At 30.6% G+C, this 26325-nt stretch overlaps 1 protein-coding gene across 1 annotated transcript; it reads left to right on the forward strand.

Moving 5' to 3' along the window:
• The first annotated feature begins 1256 nt into the window (after positions 1–1256).
• LOC127731754 (cysteine dioxygenase type 1-like) lies at positions 1257–26081 on the forward strand. The gene is made up of 5 exons (XM_052240597.1): positions 1257–1375; positions 12792–13150; positions 17402–17637; positions 18679–18848; positions 21011–26081. The coding sequence occupies exons 2-5, from the start codon at positions 12906–12908 to the stop codon at positions 21035–21037; spliced, it is 678 nt and encodes a 225-aa protein (XP_052096557.1). The 5' UTR covers positions 1257–1375; positions 12792–12905; the 3' UTR covers positions 21038–26081.
• The last annotated feature ends 244 nt before the right edge of the window (positions 26082–26325 follow it).

Genomic DNA, 26325 nt, shown 5'->3' on the forward strand with positions numbered 1-26325 from the left:
AACTCCGATGGATAAAAATGAATTATAGTATTACACTTAAACTTAGAATTCCTTACACGTGTGTATACACGACCGGAGCTTATTCAACTAAGAGGGCCATGACAGCGGGCGTGCTTCCTGTAAAATCGGGGAAAATAAGTTTTTGGCTGGTTTTTTTATTGTGTGGCAGAAATAAAATAAACAAATTTAGCGCCCCGTCTCCTTTAACATCAAATCGTGAAATCCGCGCCACTCATGTCGATGTTTCCGCCACTGCATGTCGATGTTTAAATTCCTTTGAACGATCATTGCAAACTTACAGGGATATAAAAAGAGACTTGAAGTCTAGTGCAGTCATTTTATTGTCCGACTTGACTATATATTATACTGTCGTTTTCAAATTACCTGGCAGTGCATTACTTCCACAGGACATATCTTCAATTATTAAGTCCCCGTAAATCGGCAGTGCTCGATAATTACTATTGTCTTTGTGTTGGGGAAAATTCACATTTTGTATAGAATTTTAAAATTTGTATTAAAACCTATTCCAAATTGAACCCAGATGCCCCCCCCCCCCCCCCCCCCCCAAAAAAAAAGCTGGTGAACAAATATACTTTTGGGTTTTCAATGCAGATGTGTATCTAGGGATAGTTTAAACATTTTTTATTTTTCTAAATCTAAGCAAAATGGATGAGACACAAGTAAATTATACTTTTGTATATATATCTGGTTCTGTCCTGGCCTTATATAACAGTTATTGTAAAACTGTGTTGTTTTCTTTTATGTTTCTCCATTTATTTCTAATGATATGTATTTGTATGTAATGTGATAAAAGCTCTTTATAGGGCCCTTTAATTGGAAATAAAATATTCTTATTCTTATAACTGTGTGACATACATGTCTTTCAAAAATCTTAGATGTGGTATTTAGAATTGAAATTGGACAATAATTGGAGCAAGGACGTAAGTTAGTTATACGTCCTTGATTGGAGGGAACATCTGTTGGTCCTCCTTTATGTATAGCAGTTAATTAATCTAGCATGTTTTATTTTTTCCGAAAAAAGATTAGATGTTATAGTTTGGTTTATTACAAAAGTTAGTGATTGCGATATCATCTCTGCACTAAGCTTTACAAACTTGGGACCAATTCCATCTAAATCTGTTTTTTTTTTTTTTTTTTTTTATGTTTATTTTCGTTTTGTTTCGTTTCATTCGTTGACTTTGGATTCAATTCTCATTTTAGCACAACCAGTCTTGATCAGATATCGCTATATTATTTGAAACAGACTATAGATCGATTTGTTGACATTGGTATTTTGAAAAAACGTGGAAGGTAGTTTTCCAGCGGTCATTTCTAACTCAGAGAAAGTCGTGTGCTTTCAAATTGATATATTTTGGTAAGTAATCTGGTAATTTTTTATAATTACACAAGATCTCTTTTTCTAAGGTATTTTTTTCAGACGTTAGTGAATTTTAATGTAAATTTATCAAAGGCCGTTTTATATAATTTTGTAGTCATTTATTAAATTACATGTATTTTTTGTAAATTCTCATATGAAAGCCACTGTCACCTTCTTTTTTACTTTACAATTGTCAGTTTTATTATCTGTACTTAATCATACCTTACATGCCTTAACCAGTTCTTGTAAATGTGTTTGTCTATTCACTAGTCTATGAGGGTAGGAAATCAGGCCCTTTACCATGTTTACCGTCAGGCGTCAAACGGTAATTTTCGGCTACCCACCGTTAGCGTCAAATTGGTTAAAATTTTACTGTGATTGACGTCAAAATATGCTTATCGTAAATCGTCAAAGGTCTCAAATAATTATCGTTGCCGTTTTTTTTGTAAACGTGATTCGTCAAAATCAGTAGATTTTTTTATCGTCTAAAAGAAAGTGTACATTTTATCGAAATGAACCAAAAATTACTGTAAACGTCATTTGGCAAGAATATTACCGTTATTTGTGATGAAGGTACCCCCATTACGACCCTCGTCTATTGACTGTCTGTAAAATGATAACCATATTATATAGGACATGACATAAATACTTTGTTGTATATAAAATTCTAAATTAAAATTCAATAAAAAAAATAGTTTATTTTTTAAATGATTTTTGTCCTTGACGAAACCTAGACCATTCCCAGGTCCTGGCATAGCTACCTGCCAGGTGAAAACCCCAAATACGACAAATACCAACAGACAAGATATTTTATTTATACAAGTTTTGAAAGGGAGCCTTTTTAGTATTAAAACAAAGAATTTTCATGAGATTTAATACAAAAAATACTGAAAATCACCCCAAATAGTCAAAATTTTGCAGTTTAAGCCAGTAATATCCAGTTTGACTATATTCCCAATGTATCCTTTTGATGATGGATGATCATTTTTTCATGATGTTCTCAGGAATAATTCATAAAAAAATAAGCTATGCACAAAGTTTGTCATCAAATTTAAAAGAAAAAAATCAAAAGTTCGAGAATAAATCATTTTATTTTGTAGACCAAAAAAAAAAAATATTTGAAAAACAAATTTCTGCATTTTTAGCTCACCTGTCCAAAAGTCCAAGTGAGCTTTTCTCATCACTTGGCTTCCGTCGTCCGTCTTCGTCGTTAACTTTTACAAAAATCTTCTCTGATACCACTGAGCCAAATTTAACCAAACTTAGCCACAATCATCATTAGGGTATCTAGTTTAAAAAATATGTCTGATGACCCTGCCTGCCAACCAAGATGGCTGACATGGCTAATTTTAGCCTAAACATATAACATAAGGGGTGAAATGCAAGTTTTGTCTATTATTTTGAAAACCATTATAAATAGAGAAAATCTGACAAGGCCAAAAAGGTTCAGAATATTGAGCTTTACTTATTGTTCATTGATGTCAAAACTGTTAGGCGACTTTTAATAGGAGTTATTGTCCTTGAATGACAAATTTTACCATTTATTTTTCATTTTTGCCTATTATCTTGAAAACTTTAACATGTTTAATAGATAGAAAGAAAATTTAATTTAAGTTGCAAAAATTATCAGTAAGACCAGATCTAGGAATAAGTTTGCTGTGGTCAAAAATATCAGTTGACTCCTTATTAGAGTTATTGCCTTTTGTTGACGATTTTTATCAATTTTTTTGCGTTTTTGCCTAATATCTTAAAAACTAAAATAGATAGATAGAAATAATCAAAAATGATCAGAAAGAAAAGATCTACATTTAAGTCGATATGCGGAAATTTGCTGACGACTCCTTATTGGAGTTATTGCCCTTTAATGACGATTTTTACCAATTTTTTTGCATTTTGTCTTATATGATAAAAATTATAATAGATAAACAGAAACTCTAAATAACAAAAAATGATCAGCAAGGCATTGAAGATCCACAAACAAGTCAAATTTTGCCGATATAGTTAGTAGACTGTCACTCTTCAAAGGAGTTACTGCCCTTAAATGAAGATTTTTTTTACACTCTTTTGTGTTTTTAGGAACAACTAAAAGAATAAAGAGAAACTAAACAAACAAAATGATCAGCAATACAAATTAAACAAAAAAGAGATTTTTGTCATGAATTCTATTCTTGTTTACAATGTTGGAGAGAGTCCATTGTTAAATATGCACATAGAACTAGGTGAGCGTCACAGTCTCTTTAGAGCCTCTTGTTTAAGGTTAACATGATGAAATTTTAAATACTTAATTATAAAATTGTCTGAATGTATCACTTTATAGACATCTCTGGACAGTGTGTAAAAGTCCGTCAACTTTGTTCAAATTTAAAACCAAGTTATCTATTTGTGGAGTTATATATGTATTTTTATTACTTTGCACATCTAGAAATGACAATATTTGTAAATTCTTAAAAGTTAGACAAAAGAAGTTTGGCAACAAAGTTGTTCAGAATTTGATGCAAAGAGGACACTTGTTTTCAAATGAAAAATTTGTTGTTAAATTACTTTTTTCTGGCCCAAAATTTTTTAGGTACAAAATAACAGGCAATTCACATGATCATGATGATGGTGATACAAACAAAAACTGAGTTTTACCATGTTTACTGTGGGTATTGTTTTGTCTTTGTTTATTCTACATTGACTAGAGGTATAGGGGGAGGGTTGAGATCTCACTAAACATGTTTAACCCTGCCACATTTTTGCACCTGTCCCAAGTCAGGAGCCTCTGGCCTTTGTTAGTCTTGTATGCTTTTTAATTTTAGTTCATTTATATGTTTTTGAGTTTAGTATGATGTCCATTTTCACTGAACTAGTACACTTTTTTGTTTAGGGGCCAGTTGAAGCCTGCCTCCGGGGGTGGGATTTTCTTGCTGTGTTGAAGACCCATTGGTGGCCTTCGGCTGTTTTCTGCGCTTTGGTTAGGCTGTTGTCTCTTTGACTCATTCCCCATTTCCATTCTCTAAATGTGGCAGAAATTTATCAGTAACCTGCAGTTGCCTTCCGGCTCATAATAACAAAAGAGTCAATCCATCAGATGCCTGAAGCAGATAATAAATCATGACTAGACTATTAAGCATGTTAAGAATGTGCATTTTCTGCAGATATTCTTCAATATAACATGTATAAAATAAGGAGACTGGGATTATAAATGTTTGCCAATAAGATAATTACCCAAAAGAGTCCAAAAGACATGAAATTAAGCAATTAAAAGTCACTGTTAGTCCATCAGCATTATAGTTATAAATTTGATATTGCAATAAAGTTTCATACAAAACTGTACTTTGAAATATATGTATCCTAGTTGATCATTTTCTCACTTGAGATACAATGTATTATTCATTTCATTGCTATCTTAAACCTTTATCATGTTTATAGCATACAAAAATAGTTTTATTACTACTTTGGTTGCTATATAATGATGACAATTTCTGTAGTGGAATTTTCCACTGGATGTTAAATATTGTAAGGATGATAGATTTTGTATCATTAGTATTCAAGGTTATTAACCTACTTAATCGAAAAGCATACTTTTGGATATGTATACATCGTTTGATGTTTGATCCAATTAAAAGTCGAAATGAAAAGTGACAATTTCAGTTTCGTTTTATTGATTTTGAATGAAATATGTTTTCCTATTACATGTATCATGATTATTAATTGATGAAGCGATTGCAAGATAAATGTTTTAATAATTTATCTTTGAGTATATTTATAAGATATTTAAGATATTTTTATTTCCAATTATGGGCCCCAAAGGGCATAAACATTACAACATCAATAATTTTTCATAATACAATACAAACAATGAGATAAAAAAAAAAAAAAAGTTAAACGAGAACTATTTAAGTTCTTAAAGAATACGTAGATAAAGAATCTATAGCATGTTTTTTTTTTTTAATACTAATGCATTTTATTGCAAGTGTGGTTGATATAGATAACAAACAAGCAGCCCAAAAAGAAAAAAAAGAAAAATAGATATCCACATATGTATAGTACACAAAAAGTTGGATCAATTAAATATATAATAATTAGCCAAAAAGAAAGTAGAAATTAAGCATGTCCATGACTCATCCTGTGTCAGCAGCAAATAGGAAAGCATTATGGTTTCCTAAAGGCAGCTGACACCAGGGGGCGATACCTTATGGGCCATAGGCATGTAAAATGTGTGTAAATGTCTCTTTCCTACCTGTATCAAAAGCAAACAAGGAAGCATCATAGGTAACTTGAATGCAGTTGATACCAGGGGACGATGCCTCAAGGATATAAGAGAACATTTGAATAAATAATATATCTTAACAAACATTTTTTTTTTTTTTAATCGGCTAGTATGTTTGTGATATTCAGATGAATATAATTTTCTATGTCCAATCAAATGTATATACACACATAGATTTCCTTTAACTAATCTTCACTAAGGAAGATGTTTGTATATAAAATTACATATTATTTTAAGTAACTCAACATTTTCTACACTAAATAACCAGATAATTTTGCTTTGACTGCTCATATGATTAAAATAAGAATTATATTTTGCAATACTAGCTAACATACAATTTCTATCATCCTCAAATTTGTTACAATCAAATAGAAAATGAGCCTCATCTTCGACAGTGTTGGAAGAACATTTATTACATATTCTGTTAATTCGTGGAATACCCTGATATCTACCTAATTCTATTTGTAATCTTTGAGAAGATACACGTAATTTAGTAAAACTTCTTCTAAGTTCAAAATTCTTGATCAATGTTAGATATTTTTCAAAACCAAAATTTGTTTTATATAAAAGGTAGGTTTTCAGTTTACTGTCTGAAAATTTATCTATTTGTTTTTTCCAACAGCTAATAAACAATATTGATAGCTTGGTTTGTATATATTTCTTAAATTTGTATAAGGATTCACAAAATGGAGCATTTATGGCATTTGTATAGTCAATACCAAGTATTTTAAAAACAACATTTATTGAACCATACCATGATGTTATATTCATGTGATGTAGTGTCTTTGATTGTGTATATGCCTCTTTTAATAGAGGAAAATTATTACCTAAATTCTCTAATCTATACCAGTACAATAACATTCCTTTTATAATATTAAAATATATTGGAAATCTTCCAAGTTCAGATAACACTGCAGCATTTGTTGTTTTCTTGTGTACCCCAAGTATAAATTTACAAAATTTTATATGAAGTTTCTCACAGGATAAACCTGAATATAATTTTTCAAAAGATATATCTTCCTTCTTACATTTAGAGGAAAGAGAATTAAACATCCCCCATATTTCGCTACCATATAATAAAATAGGTTTTACAGTGTGGTCAAAAACATGAATACTTGTTTTTACATCAGGATTAAGTGATAAAAGATCTTTCCTTAATTTGAAATGAGCTTTCAGGGATTTTTTGTATAGTTCATTTTGAGCATAACTGAATGAACCAGATGAGCTTAAATATAAACCTAGGTATTTGTATTTTGAAACACATTCCAGATTTATATTCTGAAATGTGAATATCTGTTTTACATGTCTGCCTGCCTTGTTGAAAATCAGCACCTTTGTCTTATTAGTATTCACATTGAGACACCAATCTTTGCAAAATTTATCAAGCATTCCCAGCTTTTCTCGTAGTCCTTCAGCTGATGTAGATAATAAAACAATATCATCAGCATACATTAAACAATGTAGATCTTTGTCATTGACATTAACTGGGTCTCTAGTATCTGACAAATATCTGGGCAAATCATTTATGAATATCTTGAATAAATCCGGACTGAGGTTGTCACCTTGTTTGACTCCAATATCTAATGGGAAAAAATCACTTACTTGATTTTGAATTTTGACACATGATTTGCTAATTTCATACATACTTTTAATAATGTTATAAAAATAAGACCCAGCCCCAATATCTAGTAGTTTGATCTTGATCCCTGTATGTATAACAGTATCAAAAGCCTTCTGAAAATCAACAAAACAGGCAAACAGTCTACCTTCTTTTGAATTACAGTATTTGTTAATAAGACAGTTTAAAATAAACATATGATCTGCAGTTCTGGCTTTCCTTGTGAATCCAATTTGACTATCATGTATAATATTATGTTCCTGAAGAAATTTGTCCAGTCTTAGACTTAATATTCTATTAAAAAGCTTTCCAATTGCACTTGTTATTGTTATTCCTCTATAATTGTTAGGGTCACTTGTATCGTTGCTTTTAAAAATTGGTGTAATATAACCTTCAGCCCAAGATGTTGGGTATATACCTGAAGACAGACAAGTATTAAACATCTGTTGAAAACTTTTTAAAAGGAAAGTCTGTCCATTCTTTATCATATTATTACTAATGTTATCCAAGCCTGATGATTTATTGCATTTTAAGTGTGAAATGGCTTTGGATATTTCAGACTCAGTGATAACGGAGTCCAACTCGTTGAAACATTTTGAGTTTTCTAACTGTTTCAGTTTTTCACATAGCTCTGTATATCTACTTTGAAATTCACCTTTCAGTTGTGACAACTTTTGGAAATGTGATATCAAAGTTGATGGTTGTACTCCACATTTTTTTTGTGTTTCATTTTTTTCCTGTAGTTCATTAATTAAGTTCCAATACAGTTTTGGATTCTCTTCGTGCAAGGAGTCCAGCTGACTAATCAATGATTGTTTGTATTGTTTGTATTTATATTTCCTTAGTTTGGAGTATTCACGATTCAGTTTATAAAAGTGATTTTTGATAATTGGATCATATGGAAATCTTGAATAAATTTTTCCATAATTAAGCAAGTTAGTTCGAGCTTGTTGTAAACTTGCGTCAAACCACTTTTTGTTTTTTTGTTTGTTTGTGTTTTTTATATATATATACAAGTCTCTTAAGTGATGTTAGGAATGGAAACGGTATTTGGAAGGCCATATAATTTACCTCAATTTAGGATAGACTCTTTAATTTTGAAGAGTCGAAATAGGATGAACGGATATATATATATTCATAGCTTGATGCATTTCCATTAATTTAATGTTTAATTTGCTTGCTTTGAAATACAGTTAAACCTGTTTTAAATCAGTTTCTCGAAATCTTTTTCATTAAGGACCACGAAGACTGTATATATACATGTACCTTTTTGTATTTACATTGTACAAATCTTGTGGTCCCGGTGAAAATTTGGTGATCCTGTTCATGTATTTGCTTATATTGTTTTCAATTATTTCCATACTTGTAGGTCTAAATAAGGTTAGTCTAATTATTTCCATACTTGTAGGTATAAACATGATAAATAAAGTTAGTCTAATTATTTCCATACTTGTAGGTATAAACATGATAAATAAAGTTAGTCCAATTATTTCCATACTTGTAGATCTAAATACAGTTAGTCTAATTATTTCCATACTTGTAGGTATAAACATGATAATTAAAGTTAGTCCAATTATTTGCATACTTGTAGGTCTAAATAAAGTTAGTCTAATTATTTCCATACTTGTAGATCTAAATAAAGTTAGTCTAATTATTTCCATACTTGTAGGTATAAACATGATAAATAAAGTTAGTCTAATTATTTCCATACTTGTAGGTATAAACATGATAAATAAAGTTAGTCTAATTATTTCCATACTTGTAGGTATAAACATGATAAATAAAGTTAGTCTAATTATTTCCATACTTGTAGGTATAAACATGATAAATAAAGTTAGTCTAATTATTTCCATACTTGTAGGTATAAACATGATAAATAAAGTTAGTCCAATTATTTCCATACTTGTAGGTATAAACATGATAAACATGATAAATAAAGTTAGTCCAATTATTTCCATACTTGTAGATCTAAATACAGTTAGTCTAATTATTTCCATACTTGTAGGTCTAAATAAGGTTAGTCCATTTATACTAAATACCAGACAGCCTGAAAAAAATAAAACCACCACAAACTTTTAGTTGGACATCAGGACCATCACTAATCTCTAAATTTAAATAGGAACCGGTTAATAAGTTTCCGAAGGAACAGATATAAGGCATTGTTTATAACAAAATTTCCAAAGTAACTTCTGTTAGGAGGAGCAGCTATAAGTTGACAAATTAAGTGACAGATTTCTCAGAACAAAATAGAACAGGCTGTGTGATATAATTTATAAATCTATAATTTGTATAAACATAACAATTACATATAAATATTAAAACTTCCTTCAAAGCAGGAAAATTTAATTTGTCATGATTTAACAAATGTTAAAACATGTACATGTAATTAATTACAACTTGTCCACAATTAACTTTCTGAAGTAGAAAAAAAAATATATGATTTCTTGGAAATTGTCCACTCCTCTCTCCTCTCTCTAATTTCGAGTATTTGAAAATAAAATTTAAGTTGTAAGTTATCGGTTCACATGATCCCAATCTAATTAAAATTTATAGATCATCAGGGGACATGGTGATTACACAACATATAATTAGTTTTATTTGATGGGTTTTTTAAGGACAAGTTGGTTTGAAATGTGTTTAAATAGTATTATTAATTTATAATGAATAACTTTTTGTTTATTTTAAAGATTGCGTCTAGTGTTATTTAATTTTATTTTCAAAGAGTGCTTACACAGCTCCCTCTATAATGTAACCATTTGGCTATAGCTTTCAACTACAGGACAAATGATTTATAGTGGAATTATTTAAAGTAGTATTTTTAAAAGATAAGAAGGATGAAAGAAAGTGTAGATATACATGTAATCTTAATTTTCTTAAAATAGATAACAATATTCCAATATATATTTTTATGAAAACCCGTTGAAGTGGCATTTTTATAAACCGTGCTGTCAAGTCTCCTAGTTTTTGTCTCGCCTTGACGGAGTCAAAAAGCGAGACATAGGTATGCTGTTTCCGGCGGCGACAGGGGCGTCAACAATGTATTAGTTTGTGATTAGGTCTAGTTCATGGTGAACCACTAGTGGTAGGTCAATGATATTTGGTTGTATTAGCATTGGCACATCTCATTACCATGGAGATTATTTGGCCCCGCCCCCTCAGTCAAGGTCTATTGACTTTGAAACTTTGCTTAGTTTACATGTATTAGTTTGTGATTAGGTCAGTTTATGGGGAACAACTAGTGGTAGGTCAGTTATATTTGGTATGCAGTTGTATTAGCATTGGTACATCTCATTACCATGGAGATTTTTTGGCCCCGCCCCCTCAGTCAAGGTCTATTGACTTTGAAACTTTGCTTAGTTTACATGTATTAGTTTGTGATTAGGTCAGTTTATGGGGAACCACTAGTGATAGGTCAATGATATTTGGTATGCAGTTGTATAAGCATTGGCATATCTCATTTCCATGGAGATTATTTGGCCTCACCCCCTCATTCATGGTCTATTGACTTTGAAACTTTTGCTTAGTTTTCATGTATTAGTTTGTGATTAGGTCAGTTTAAGATGAACCACTAATGTAAAGTCAATGATATTTGGTATGCAAATGTATTGGCATTTGCAAGTTTCATTTCCATGGAGATTATATAACCCCACCCCCTAATTATGGTTCATTGACTTTGAAACTTTTACATAGTTTACAAGTTAATGTTTGTGTTTAGGTTTGTTTAAAGGGAACGACTTACGAAAAGACAATGGTATTTGGTTTGCAGTTGTATTAACATTGGCACATCTCATTTCCATGGAGATTGTTTAGCCCTGTACCTTCAGTCATGGTTCATTGACTTTGAATATTTGCATAACTTACATGTTAAAGTGTTGCTATTTTAATTTCAACATTTGCATTATCAAAATAACAAATAGGCGAGACATATCTCTGTGTTAACAGTTTATTACTATTTTTCCTTATTTTTCTTGGACTTCTTCATATAATTTTTTTCTTTGAGACAAAATTTCCCTTTATTTTCTTTACATGTGTATTTGCAAAAAATTAAAATAATAATGATGCAAGCCAAAAAAAAAAGAAAAAAATTGTCTAAATTCTTGGATTTAAGACATGTAAGAACTGTTCTAAAGAGATTAAAAATTGCAGTTAAACATGTCGTATATATGTATCAACATGATCACCTTCTTATTTCCATATCTTGTAAATATTTGCTTTATGATTTGCATAATCTTGTAAGTTATTGTATTTTTTATAAACATGGTAAAAGTTTACTTTTAATCATTTGCAGAAACAGTAAAGTACAATCTAACACTGGCTGTTATTTTTGATTGACTTAACCTACTTTTCATGTGTTGAAGAATTAAATATTTAATGTCAATATTTGGTGTAAAGAGAATAATAATGACTTGGTCAATATTTGGTGTAAAGAGAATAATAATAACTTGGTAAATATTTGGTGTAAAGAGAATAATAATGACTAGGTCAATATTTGGTGTAAAGAGAATATTAATGACTAGGTCAATATTTGGTGTAAAGAGAATAATAATGACTTGGTCAATATTTGGTGTAAAGAGAATAATCATGACTTGGTCAATATTTGGTGTAAAGAGAATAATAATGACTTGGTCAATATTTGGTGTAAAGAGAATAATAATGACTTGGTCAATATTTGGTGTAAAGAGAATAATAATGACTTGGTCAATATTTGGTGTAAAGAGAATAATAATGACTAGGTCAATATTTGGTGTAAAGAGAATATTAATGACTTGGTCAATATTTGGTGTAAAGAGAATATTAATGACTAGGTCAATATTTGGTGTAAAGAGAATAATAATGACTAGGTCAATATTTGGTGTAAAGAGAATAATAATGACTAGGTAAATATTTGGTGTATAGGTGGTTGAACTGTTCACTCAGCTTTTTGTTCTTGGTCCAAAAAAGAAGTTTCTGTTGAAAAGCTGTGATTGAGTCAGTTATTACAATAATTTTGTGTAGATTATCTTGAATGCTTAAAGACTTAAAGACAAAAGTAGGACACATTGTGCTTTTGTAGATGTATTTTTTCCATGCTTATTAGAGCCTAAAGATTTATTTAACCAAGGTGAAGAAATAGGCTGTCTGTAAAATCGATAAGAATTTGCTGATGTACTTCTTAGTACAATGATAAGCACTGAAAAAGTGGTCATACATGTTTTTCATATATATATATATATATATATATATATATATATATATAATAAATAGATTTTTCATTAATTTTGTACTCTGAACAGTTAATCATATAATTACATCATGACCTGACAGCATGTTATAATGTGTGATGACCTTGAAAAAAGTTGCAACCATGCAGAAAGCCTATTATCTGCACCTGAAAGTATAGACAAAGTTCAATTTGTGCATTGCATTGGAAATATTACTATTTAAGTGGTGTTAATTTTAATGGCATCTGCCTCTATATAGTGGATTTTAGCCTAAAAAATTGGAAGAAAAGCTACACCAAAGTTATTTATTTTAGTTGTAGTTAATTTTTCTTTTCTTTTCAGAATAGAGAGGACAGAGAATTATAAATTGACATTGTAAAAAGGAAAGGCACATTGCAACTATTAAGAATAGAGGACGATTTTGATAGAAAAAAAAGTCTTGAAAAAAATCTCAAAATGGAAGTTGATACTTGTGTACAAAATGAAGATGTGAAGATTTCCGATTGTAACAAGTCTGAGATGGATGATTACCATGACACTGATAAAATTGTACCACCAAAAACATTAGATGATTTAATTAAGGAGTTACATAAGGTGTTTGCATCAGACAAAGTGAATATAGAATATGTGAGCGCATTAATGAACATGTATAAAAGTAATCCTAAAGAATGGAAAAAGTTTGCCAAGTTTGATCCTCATAGGTAAGATGCAGTAACCTATTTTTCTTAACATAGGTAAGAGGCAGTAACCTATAATTGTTACGTTAACATAGGTAAAATACAGAAACCTATTTGTCTTTACATAGTGGTCCGAGTACACAGTTATCGTCCTTTGATTTTCGTTGTCCACGAATATAGTCCCTAGTGTGGACAGTGTGTTACTTGCTAATTTTTTTTGTACCCCTTTCAAATTTATTTCTCCATGTTTTATGACTCAAATAGCAAGTAGGGGGGGGGTGAAATGACACTGTAAAAAAATTTGGGTCATGAATTTTAAAGTAAAGTAGTGATTTGGTCCAGCTGAAAAATGTTAAAAATTTGCACTTCGGAAGCTTTCAAAAGATTTGAAGACCCCCTTAAGGCCAATTAAAATTAATTGATAGATTTTCATCCCCGCCCGCCCCTCTGAAATCGTTCCGCCCCAATTTTTTTTATTTTGAAAAATTTACGATTTCCGGATTTTGTTCATTTACGTTACCGGTAACTGTCGATAATTTCGTTTCATTAATAACATCCTGTTTCAAATTTTGGTTTTTGCATTTCTTTGTATGTTTGATTCGTTATAACATGTATATACATGATAGAACCTTATTATTACACTTGCATATATGAAGAACACGTCACAAGAATGTTTCATATCTAATAAAAAATAAAAAAATAAAATCCTCCCACCCACCCCATTTTTTTCAAAAATTTGGATGAAAATCTACTAATTAAATTTACTTGGCCTAACATAAAATTGTCCATATTTTGAGTTAGAGCCGATGAAGTTTTCTATAATTTTGATATATTATATTTGTCCCAAAAGTAGTACAACACACTGTAAAAATATGATTGAGAAAGCGCAGGTGGGATTTTTTTAATTTTCATTTATTGTCTAAAAGAAATGCACTACGAAATAACTGTGTACTCAGACCTAAGTAAGATGCAGAAACCTATATTTGTTAACATAATTACTATGCAGTAACCTATTTTTCTTTACATTTATTTATAAGTAAGATGCAGTAACCTGTATAAAAATAAGGAATTTAGTTTTGTTTACATAGATAAGATGCAGTACCCTTTATTTATTAAGAGTTATCTACTTTGTGGGAAGGTATCTCATGTATAAAATAAAAGAGATTACATAAATAAGTTGTGTATATTGTCCCCCTTGTGACGTTTGTGGCCGGGGACATAGAAAAACTGCGCATCTGTCCGTCTTTCTGTCCAGTCTTGTTAGCACTCTCACATGTACAATTCTTGCCAGATTTTTATAAAACTTATATCATAGGTTTATACATGTATCAGCAATGTCTTTGAAAATTTCGAAAATCAGTGCGGATTAACTATTTTAAAAAAAGTTTTGCCCCTTGGAAATATTAATTATAAGGAAAATTTCATTGTTAGCGCTCTCATGAGTACCATTCTTGCCAGATTTTTATGAAACTTATATCATAGATTATATCAGCAATGCCTCAGACAGTTCGAAAATCAGTGCCGATCATTATTTTTAAAAGAGTCCCTTTGAAATATTAATTTTATGGAAAATTGCATTGTAAGCTCATGTCATGTGTACAGTTTTGCCAGATTTTTATCAAATGTATATCAAAGGTTTATATAAGCAATGTCTCGAACAAGTTTGAAAATCAGTGCAGATCAAATATTTAAGAGTTACATAAAATTGATAATGGAAATGGGGAATATGTCAAATGACAAAGAGACAACAACCCAACCAAAGAGCAGAAAACAGCCGAAGGCCACCAATGAGTGCAACACAGTCCTTGTATAATTGTTTGCCCTTTGAAATATTAATTATATTGAAATTACATTGTATTTGATCTGAAGCCTTCATTTCTCTAAGATCATGAAGATATATCATGTATATATATATGCAATGCAGGGGACATTGGAACTCTGTTCTTTTATCATTATTTATGTTAATGGATTTGGAAGGAACATTTAATCAAATTTCATATTCAATAATAGCTGAGCAAAGTATGTACCGAGAAAGGACATTTAACTTTTTTGCCTACCCTTGATTAAGTCCTGGAGGCAAGCAACATAAAGGAGCAGGCACAGAAGTAGACAGGGGCGGCCAGGCCAATCTAGCTTGGGCCTGCACCCCCTAATAAAAGTAAAAAAATGTAATAAAGGTGAAAGTGCAGCAAATATTTTGTGAAAATCAGGTCCTCTAATTCCTAATTAATTCTCAGGGCGTCCCCTTAACACATGTGTAACATTAATTCCTGGATACATGCCTTAGGCCTGCTATTTACATTATTGTAATTGTCCATATTTTACACCTCTCCATGAACACTCATGATCAGTGTAAATGTATATAATATAACATGTATAATGCCTACCCATATATATTTTAGAATGAGCAAAGTAGACCATGGCATGAAAGAATTATTCTTCAAATTAAACTTTGTGAAAAACTTGTATTTCTGCCTGCTAAGGAGGAGTCTGTTGGGAGTGGGAGAGGTGGAAGGGGTCGACAGAATAAGAAATTGTGCATGACTTTTATTTTTGCTATTCACAGATGACACAATATTTTCATAGAATCATATGCAATTTTATATACAAACAAATCATATATCCTTACAGGATTTAACTTTTTTTTTCTGGAGATTATCAATATTTAAACGGCCTATATCATGCATATTAATGGAAATTTTGAACTGAGTTTTTTTTAACTGAGTTTGAGTCTTAGGAGTTTAATGTAAAGTTTGTAAACAGTAAGTTCCCCCTTTTCTCAAAGTATATATATATGTTAATATTTTTTTGCCCATGACATTGCAGTCTGCTTTGAACCAATAGGTAGTATTACATGCATATGTTGTACATGTGTACCAGATTTATGTCAGGTTAATATTGTATTTGTTCACATTCATGACAATACACTCCTGTGTCAACAGCTTAAAATTAAATACTTTATTCATGATATTGAATTTCAAAACAAAATACAAGTATAAAACAGTTGGCTTATTTCCATACGATTGTGATGATGTAAAAAATATTTGTTTTGGAATTACATGTTTTATACCGGTACATCTTAACTATGTTAATTCATCCACAAAAAAAAAGTTTTTGGATAAATTGGCACAGCTACACATCCAAATATGGATGACAAAACAAAGTTTCAATTCAGGCTGCATTTCTAACCTTGACATTGAATTGTATTGCGATCATTTTTCTCTAAGCCAATCAGATTGGCTTATGCCCACACACCTTTATAGTCTATTTCATCAACTTAAATATTTTTTGGTTTGATTAAATTAGTTTTGGCCATAATTTAAGCAAACATCATTTAGTAAAAACTATTAATTAATATTTGAATTTCATAGAAAATGAAATGACAATTTTATATGCTAGAAAAACAAAAGAATAGTTTGAAATGGAAAAGTTTTTGAAATAAGATGATGGAAAAATCAATTGCTTCAATTTTATCCATAAATTCGGCTTGAATGTGACTGTCATACAAGTAAGCTAGCTATAAAACCAGGTTTAATCCACCATTTTCTAGAAGGAAATGCCTGTACCAAGTCAGGAATATGACAGTTGTTTCCCATTCGTTTGATGTGTTTGAGCTTTTGTTTTTGCCATTTTATAATGGACTTCCCTTGGAGTTTGGTATTCTTGTTATTTTACCTTTTCTCTATAGTATTTTTGGAGATTAACATCTTGACACATTGAATAGATATATATACACTTGTCTATTATTGAATTCTACATGTAATGTGTTGATCTTTAGTGTATTTTGGTTTTTTGTGCCTTTGTTGTAAATTTGAAGTACATTTGTATACAATGCATAAAATATTTTAGCATTACACTTTAGTGGTTAATATGAATGAAGTGTGATAAACTATCCAAATCTAGGTAAGGAATTCAAAATGTGTTATTTGAAAACTAAAAATTTCAGTTTAGGCCAAAATAAAAATTACTTGTGTTTAGGGTTTCCTTTTTTGTATGCCTCAAAATGCTTACCCTAAAGTGTTACTTTGCTATTTTTGGTGGTGAATTGTGACAAATGTATAAGTCTCCCCAGATACTCCAAGTAAAAAAAACAACAAGGAAAGTAAAAAGGAAATGCAGCAAAGTAAAAAATATTGCCTACCTACCTACAATATTTTTCTTAAGGACGAAATCGTCTAAACATAAAATAGTTTGCCTTATAGTTTTATCATTCCATTTCCAAATTTTTTATTAATTAACATTTATAGCTGAATTGAATCTTCTTTTTTTTTACAGATACACAAGAAATTTGGTTGATGAAGGAAATGGAAAGTTTAATCTGATGATATTATGTTGGAATACAGCTCAAGCCAGCTCTATACATGACCATGCTAATTCTCACTGTTTCCTCAAGGTCATGGAAGGACATTTAAATGAAGAGTTATTTGATTGGCCAGAAAATGAAGAAATACAAGAAATGAAACCTATAAAGAAGACCAGACTAGATCTGAATGAAGTAGGATATATGTCTGGTAGGTTTTATTGTCCCGCCCTTGACCAAGGTCATGTAATAGAGACTTAAGCATGTTGGTATTGGCGTCAGCATTGGCAGTTTCAACAGTTATCATGGTTATTTAAGTTTTTGATCATGGTGATTAGGTCACACAAGCATATCATTAATATTTCTCTGTGTCAAAACGACAGTAAATTGGCATCAGTCATTTTAAAAGGACTGCAAAATATTTGCCGCTGTATAATAATATATGGTATGAATTTGTTATCGTTGTTATGTGAAGACGTGGGTTTCTAGACAATAACTTGAGTATAAGTCTATGGATCTCTATGAAATTATACCACAAGGATCCATACAACAAAAGGATGGTTGGGAAATATTTTGGGGGTTATTGTCCTAACTGTTTAGGAATTAGGAACCAAAAGCAAGCATTTTTCTTGTTTCAGGACTAACTTTTACAATATGGATCTATGAAATTTTACCACAAGGTTCCATACCTCAAAAGGAAGGTTGGGATTGATTTTGGAGTTTATGGCCCAATCCGTTAAGGAATTATGGTCCAAAAAAACTAGCATTATCTGCTTTCCGAACAATAACTTGAGTATTTTGAATTCTGGAAAATTAATAAGAAATGTATGATGAAAACTAACCCAACTTTCTAAAGCTCAGGTTATTTTCACTGATATTTTAGTATAAACTAACTACCACCCCCTCTCAAAGACATGCTGCATGGCTAACCCTCCTTAATTTCAATCAAAGAAATCTTATCAATTTTCAAGAATTCAAATGATTCCTAGTTTTTATCAGAATTGTGATAAGGTCATCAATTCCACATAAAAACAATCATGATTTAAAAAATATTACTGGTCAAAATTTGAAAATGTTTTTTTAGCATTAGCCACTTTGTTCATTTCCTTTAGCAAATTAGCCATAGAAATTCAAGAAGTTATAAAATATAACTGATATATTGTTAAAAAAACATGATATTTTTACTATTCATGACCTTTTATGGGTATGGATTCTATGTATGCTATTGTATGATGCCATGATTTTTTGACAGATAAATTAGGTATACATCGTATAGAGAACCCAAGCCATACAGATAATGCTGTTTCTTTACATCTTTATTGTCCACCATTTGATGAGTGTCAATCATTTGACCAGTTTACCGGTCATAAGAGAAATGCTGCCATCACCTTCTGGAGCAAGTTCGGAAAAAGGACACCCTTTGTATGTATCATTATTTAAACTTACCATCAATGAATTGTATAACAGCAGTTTATGTGATAAGATTATTATGTAAAACCAGTCCCCCATTGTTGGTTTTGTTGTGTTGTTTTTGTTTTTATTTTTTTCCAGAGGAGACTGGACCTATACTCATGTAATAAAATTTCATCATATTATTTTGTATAAATATAAAAATAAAAAGATAAGGTATGATTGCCAATGAGACAACTCTCTACAAGAGATCAAATGACACAGAAATTAACTATATAGGTCACTGTCAGCCTTCAAGAATGAGTAAATCCCATACCGCATAGTCGGCTATAAAAGGCCCCGAAATGACAAATGTAAAATAATTCAAACGAGACTGAATTGGTAGGTAAAGGGTTTCATTAACTATTATGTCAATTGATACTTTTCGTATTTGTATTCTGAACCTTATGAAAATATATATAACGGTAAATTTCTCAACTCTTTATAGTACTGATCAGTAGTGACTGTGTAGGGTCAAAGTACCAGATACTACCTCTTCTACTATGAGCATACTTCTGTAAATATGGTAGGCTGTGTGAAAATAAATATGGGTTAGAGAAATTTTTAGATAAAAGATTTGAAACAAAGATGTTTAAGTGTGCTAAGTCATATGTGTCAAAAAACATTGACTGAGTTAGATAAAATGTCTAAAAATAGCCTAGTCTTAATCTTATGTAGATAAATCATCTTTAGATCACATTAGATATTTGATCGAATTCTATTAGTGCCTTCAGGTTGAATTAACCCAAGGTCAAATATAAGGACAGGGGAGGTAACTCCTGATTACAGTAATATCCATTGACAATGAAAATTTAAGTTCATGTAAACTTTATGCTGAGAGGTCATGGAGACTGATACTAAATAGATAAAAAAATAGTTTGTTTTAACCAAGATATTAATATTAAACATTATTCTGTTGTTCAGTATTTTCATTTTATTATCACCCTGCTCAATAAATTACTGTAAACTGGGAACAGTATATCTAACGGGAAATGAATCTGATACGCTTTTCAGTATAAAATTGATAAAATCTCGGACTCCCCGAGACTTCCCAAGATTTACGGATTTTGGTAGCGTCTGACTGAAAAACTATCAGAACTGCTCAACAAATAAACCACATAACTCTAATTGTAAATAAAAACAAGTTTTATCATTTAGTAGATATATTCTGTCATATAAAATTACCAAAATAAGTTTGATTTATTTGATGTGAAGTGTTTTATAATAGTTTGGGAATTTGTAAATCATCGCGGCAATGGCTGCCATTTTTTTATTACCTGGTTTGCATTCTGCACAATTCTGTGATGAAATGCTTGCGATTTTAACAAATTTGAAGTGACAGAATACAAGTTTGATACACTAGCATCACTATAAAACTAGTTTGAATGACATTTTATTGATAATATCAGAAATTATTAGGATAATAGCGAGTCTGTTTTTAACGCATGTCCGTTTCTGTATCGTATCTTTATTAACTATGACACGACGATAAAATCGACTACAATCAGGTAGTGTCAAGTCCCGTCAATATATATGTTCCTGCTGTAAATCAGAAATTCATGCTGCATTTATGATTGCAAATCATAGAATATTGGACAAAAATGTTAAATCTAAGAAATGCAATTGCAAACATTTTTTGAAGGAAAATTACTACTGAGATTATGAATGTTAAGTTTATATTATTACAGATTTGATACTGTCACATTTTTCACATTAAGGTGGTACCTAACACTACAGGGAGATAACTCTGTAAAAATCAGCTAAACGTTTTAATTACGTTGTATTGTTAAGGAAATATTAAGCTTCTCAATGATCAAAATTAGTTTTTGTCAAACTGCTATATAACCAAAGAAATTTTTCTGATAAAGTGGTTAGTTCAAATTTTTTAAAATTTTTATATTTTTGTCAAAGGGTCAAAGTAAACATTTTGTCAAAATTTTATGAAAATTAAACGAGCCAAATTAATATTAGTCAAGGTGTTGGGTACCACCTTAATAAAAACATCAGAATAATTTTTGAATTTACAGAATATATATCAATAATTAAGAGTTAGCATAGATCTGATTCTAATCTGAATAAATCAATTGATCCTTTTTTCTTAACTTGATTTTTTGATATTTTCTATTACTTTACAGGGCAAAGAACAGAGTAAACAGAAGTAAAATCGTCCATTGGAGAGCATGAACTACTTAAAGAATCTCTACATCCTTAACATGCTTGGTAGATAACTGACGATTCTTCTCTCTACATCCTTAACATGCTTGGTAGATAACTGACAATTCTCCTGTACTAAAACATCTGATTGACATGTATGACAATAACCTGACATAAGACTATTTATATAGGATATTATTTTCTGGGGAGAAAATTGTGATACATTTTGTAAATTATGATAAATGTATTGAGTTTTTTCTTTATTTATACTGTGGATTCATTATTATGAGGGTAGGAATGCCCTATACCGTCAGGCGTCAAACCATCATTTTCGGCTACCGTTAGCGTCAAATTGGTTAAAATTTTACCGTGATTCATCAAAATATCCTTATCGTGATTCGTCAGAGGTCTCAAATAATTATCGTTACCGTTATTTTTGGAAAAAAATTAACGTGATTGTCAAAAAATCAGTCGATTTTTTTTATCATCTAAAAGAAAGTACATTTTATCGTCATGCAACAAAAATTACCATTAAAGTCATTTGGCAAGAATTTTGACCGTTATTCGTGGTGAAGGTACCCCCATTACGACCCTCTATTATTAGTGGGATATCAATTATAGTAGGTTTCGTTGGTAGAGGTGAACCATTAATTTCAATGTTCAACAAAATATAAATTTTATATATAAGCTTGTATGCAGACTTTGGCAACACCACAAAATCAAATATCCACGAGAATACAATTTTTTTCTCAATCCACGTAAAATTGGTACCCATGAAAAAAAAGATCCACAGTATAGTGTCTGTGTACAGAGATTTATATTTTGTTATATAAATGTTCATTACTGTTCAATATTTGCATTTTTATGCCCAACTTAGCGGCATTATGTTTTTTGGTCTGTGCGTCCGTTCGTTCCATCTGTCCCGCTTCAGGTTAAAGTTTTTGGTCAAGGTAGTTTTTGATGAAGTTAAAGTCCAATCAATTTGAAACTTAGTACACATGTTCCCTATGATATGATCTTTCTAATTTTAATGCCAAATTAGAGTTTTGACCCCAATTTCACGGTCCACTGAACATAGAAAATGATAGTGCGAGTGGGGCATCCATGTGCTATGGACACATTCTTGCTTAAAAATACACTGAAAATATAGTTTTATAAAGAAGCGTCCATAAGTTAATGTAAATCTGGGTTCTAAAGAAACATGTTTGTAGGCCTGCCAACCTCTCTGATGTATAGGGGATTTCCCAAATGAGATATTGACTTGACACATGGAATCCTAAATACCTCAAAGCATTCATTTAAAGGAGCTTTAATAATTTAGGAATATAGATATATATATATAAACAAGTCTAAATTGAAAACAATATATACAATAAAATAAAACACTTATAACATGTATAAGAGCTGCCTATGGTCCTCTTGTGCTTGAAATCCCATGTGAAGGTTTGGTAAAGTTGGCATGTATACATATATCACAATTGTTTATACTTATTTTAGATATATTTGTTCACCCAATTGTCCTCATTTTAAGGTGGTACCTAACACTACAGGGAGATAACTCTGTAAAAATCAGCTAAACGTTTTAATTACGTTGTATTGTTAAGGAAATATTAAGCTTCTCAATGATCAAAATTAGTGTTTGTCAAACTGCTATATAACCAATGAAATTTTTCTGATAAAGTGGTTGGTTCAAATTTTTTGAAATTTTTACATTTTTGTCAAAGGGTCAAAGTAAAAATTTTGTCAAAATTTTATGAAAATTAAACGAGCCAAATTAATATTAGTCAAGGTGTTGGGTACCACCTTAAACTAAAATAATACATATGTTCCTCCGTGAAATGTGACATTTCATTACTAAACTTTTGCCTAATTTAATTTTGATACCTTTGCCTAATTGGCCATTAAGTTGGGGGAGCGTATCATTTGTGGAGGTGCATGCTAATTTTATTGGGCCCTTTTATCCTGCAGTGATAGTAGCTTAAAGATTTTTTAGACCATCATGTTGTCATTCCCAAAGAAAATTTGACCACATCATTTTGTTATGATGACGCCCAATTGAGCTAATTTAAATTTTTTGTTATGCATATAAAAGTTGCAGATTAAATTATAAATTCCATTTTAATTGACCAACTTATTTATATGAATTGCAAACTTGTAAAAAATGTTTCTTTCTACCCCCCTGCCATTGATCACTCCCAGAAAATAAAACATGGTGAACTTCTAATTAGATTAATTGTAACAAAAATTTGCCTCTTTTTATGATCTTGCCTTGTCTATGTATAGAGTTATGAGGGTCTGGGTGGGAGGAGAGGGTCCTCCATTTCTTTATTCTACTTTTTTTAGACCATTTTACTCTTTTCTTTATTTATTTTACTCCTTATTCTCTTTTCTACTGTTAATTCAGAAATTATTGCGAGGTTTTTATTAATGCGAATAATGCGACTAAATGAGTATCGCAATAATAAGAACTCGCATTCTTACCGGTATATCTGAAACATATGACTGTATGCAGATTTTCCTGAAATCGCAATAATTTATCTTGCATTTTTACAATTCTGGAGAATTCGCAATAATAAATGCACACAATGATTTCTGAATTTACAGTATATAGTTTAGCACCCCATTATTTTCTATTCCTTATTTTTTTTTACCTATTTTCTCTTTTCTTCACATTTTTTTACCTTTATAATGTAGTTGCCCATCATTCTCTATTCTGTATGCCCAATCCATACTCTCACCTGTTGCACTCTCCCAGAAAATAAAACATTGTGATCTTCTTACAAAATTATAACAATCAAAGTGCTTGTAAGCACTGAAGGGTGAAGATTGCTTTAATTTATCAGTGGGAAGCAAAATTAAATATTGCATTGTATAAAGCATTGGTTGTAGTTGATTAAACTACAATTCTGGACAAAGGAAGATAACTCCAATTTTTAAAGATGACTTTAACAATGACATCATTGATATTTTTTAGAACAGATATTAGATTCCTGCACCTTGCAAAAGTTATGTAATTTTCTTGACAAGTATTACATCATTTTGTGACTTGAATATCTGAGCATATATTGCATTGATAAATTTCTGGAAATGTTCATGGATAGGATGTATAGAATGTTATGATCAATGCACTATATTTTGTGTATCTCAAAGGTAGTGATAAACCTTGGAAGATTTAGATATCAAGTCGGTACCATAGGGTTTTGATTTCATTTCATGCAATCTTTACCCCAAAACTGGCCTCGTCTATTTTAAGATTCAGTATCTTGCCTTGTCTCTGTATAGGGTTATGAAATTTTATTTGTTTTTTTTGTCTTGTTATAAGTGCATGCTCAATATTGTTGTTGATTTTGTTTATTTGTAAACAAGACTATGCTCAATTTTTGGTTTAAACCTCTGAGCTTTAGATTTTGCCATTTGATAAAGGACTTTCCGTTTTGAATTTTCCTTGGGAGTTCAGTATTTTTGTTATTTTACTTTTTTCTATTACATCTATTAATCTATTTACAAATTTGTAGTTTGTCAGCCATTGCAAGAAATAAAACATGTTGGTGTAATCATTCATCACCACAACCACCAACAAGTGACCATTTGTCAAAGACCATTTAGCTTGCTGGCATAAAATTGAGCACACAGTTGTAGTTAAGTCCTTGAATTTGTAGTGGGTTATTCATTTTGTTGCTTTTCACAATATATGGGTGCAGATTTGTGCAAATTGTGTTTTATATGTTTACATGTATTTTTAATGTATTTTTTTTTAATTGTAAATATAACATGCAGAGGGTTTTTAGGCACCAAATGACTTCACTGTTTACTTTGCCTCCTGACCTCTTAATAATAGAAACTTTGGTTGAGTTTATCTCTGAAGTACTGCCTGCTTTTAATTTGTTGAGCTGTTTACCATCAAACCTTTTTTTGAGAACGTTGCATTTTATATTGTGATGGTGTTAGAATTTTTATTTCCTCTGATCCTGGTTATTTACTTTTTGAGTTTCTTCATTTATGATAAGCAATCTACTGCAATCCCACAATACAATTTCAAAATTCTGTAAATTCAGAAATTATTGCATGCATTATTTTTTGCAAATTTTTAAGAATTTACCTGTAGACAAAAATGCAAGATTTATTATCACATTATTCCCACTAATAAAAACCTCGCAATAATTTCTGAATATACAGTATGGTGACTGTATATTGGATCACCAATATGATTCCAATTTCACTGGACAAGTGATTTTGTCCCTCCTAATCAATGGACTTTTTATGTTAGCATGTGTATTTTAGAAGGTAGATATGGTAAACGGACAGAAAGTCACAGGACAAAAAGTCACCGGACATAAAGTCACAGGACAAAAAGTCACAAATAGTTTGTTTACAATTGTTTGAATATATAAGAGAAAGATCTTGAAATATTTTCTTTTTATTACATATATTCATTTTTAAGTTTAGGAAATTGTTCATAAGCCTTGATAAATGAAAATTTATTAAATTATATCGTGCAAAGGATATATTTCTTGGCACCATGAAGCCATTAAAGGATCAAGCCTCTTTGACATTTTGTCTTCATATCAATTATTTGATCATTATTAATATTTATTGCATAAATTTTAATTACAAAGTTGCTTTATAAATAATAGTTTAAGAAAAAAAAAAAAAATATTTCTTTTTAAATTAGTTTTTTCTTGTTCAAAGAAAAATAATCTCAAAACTGAATTGTGACTTTTTGTCCTGTGACTTTTTGTCCGTGACTTTTTGTCCATGACTTTTTGTCCATGACTTTTTGTCCTGTGACTTTTTGTCCATGACTTTTTTGTCCTGTGACTTTCTGTCCTACATTCTTTAAGAACAGGGAACACAACACCAATTTCAAGCCCTACAGTTTCTATACATTTTCATCACTGTTTCTATACATTTTCATCACTGTTTAGTCAATATGCAAAAAGAAAATAACTATGAAACTAATAACACTATATAAAATATTCAAGACTTTATGCATTTAATGATTTTGTATATTTTGTTAATGTCAATTAAATCATAAATCATATATACCTTTAATGTGTTTGCTTCTTTGTGGTTAAAATGGGTTTTTTAATAGTAATAAGATCGAGTTTGATGCAAAACAACAACCAATTGAAAGGTTCTCTGCTGATGAAGAAAAGGAATGTGGGGTATGCAATGAGACAGCTACCAAACAATACAATTAACCAATAAACATCTAGAGGTCAACATACAGTTCTCAACAATAGAAAGGTTTTATGAAATATTTCAAGCTTTAAATTACCCGGAGTCTTAATAACTT

Source organism: Mytilus californianus, unplaced genomic scaffold, assembly GCF_021869535.1.
Source record: "Mytilus californianus isolate M0D057914Y unplaced genomic scaffold, xbMytCali1.0.p SCAF_20, whole genome shotgun sequence".
Classification (NCBI taxonomy): Eukaryota; Metazoa; Mollusca; class Bivalvia; order Mytilida; family Mytilidae; genus Mytilus; species Mytilus californianus.

What these genes read in the sequence shown, in the direction of transcription:
- LOC127731754 (XM_052240597.1), top strand. Translation starts at nt 12,906, where the DNA reads ATGGAAGTTGATACTTGTGTACAAAATGAAGATGTGAAGATTTCCGAT. An exon ending in GCCAAGTTTGATCCTCATAG is followed by an intron (nt 13,151 to 17,401) that starts GTAAGATGCAGT and finishes TTTTTTTTACAG; the next exon opens with ATACACAAGAAATTTGGTTG. An exon ending in TCGGAAAAAGGACACCCTTT is followed by an intron (nt 18,849 to 21,010) that starts GTATGTATCATT and finishes ATTACTTTACAG; the next exon opens with GGCAAAGAACAGAGTAAACA.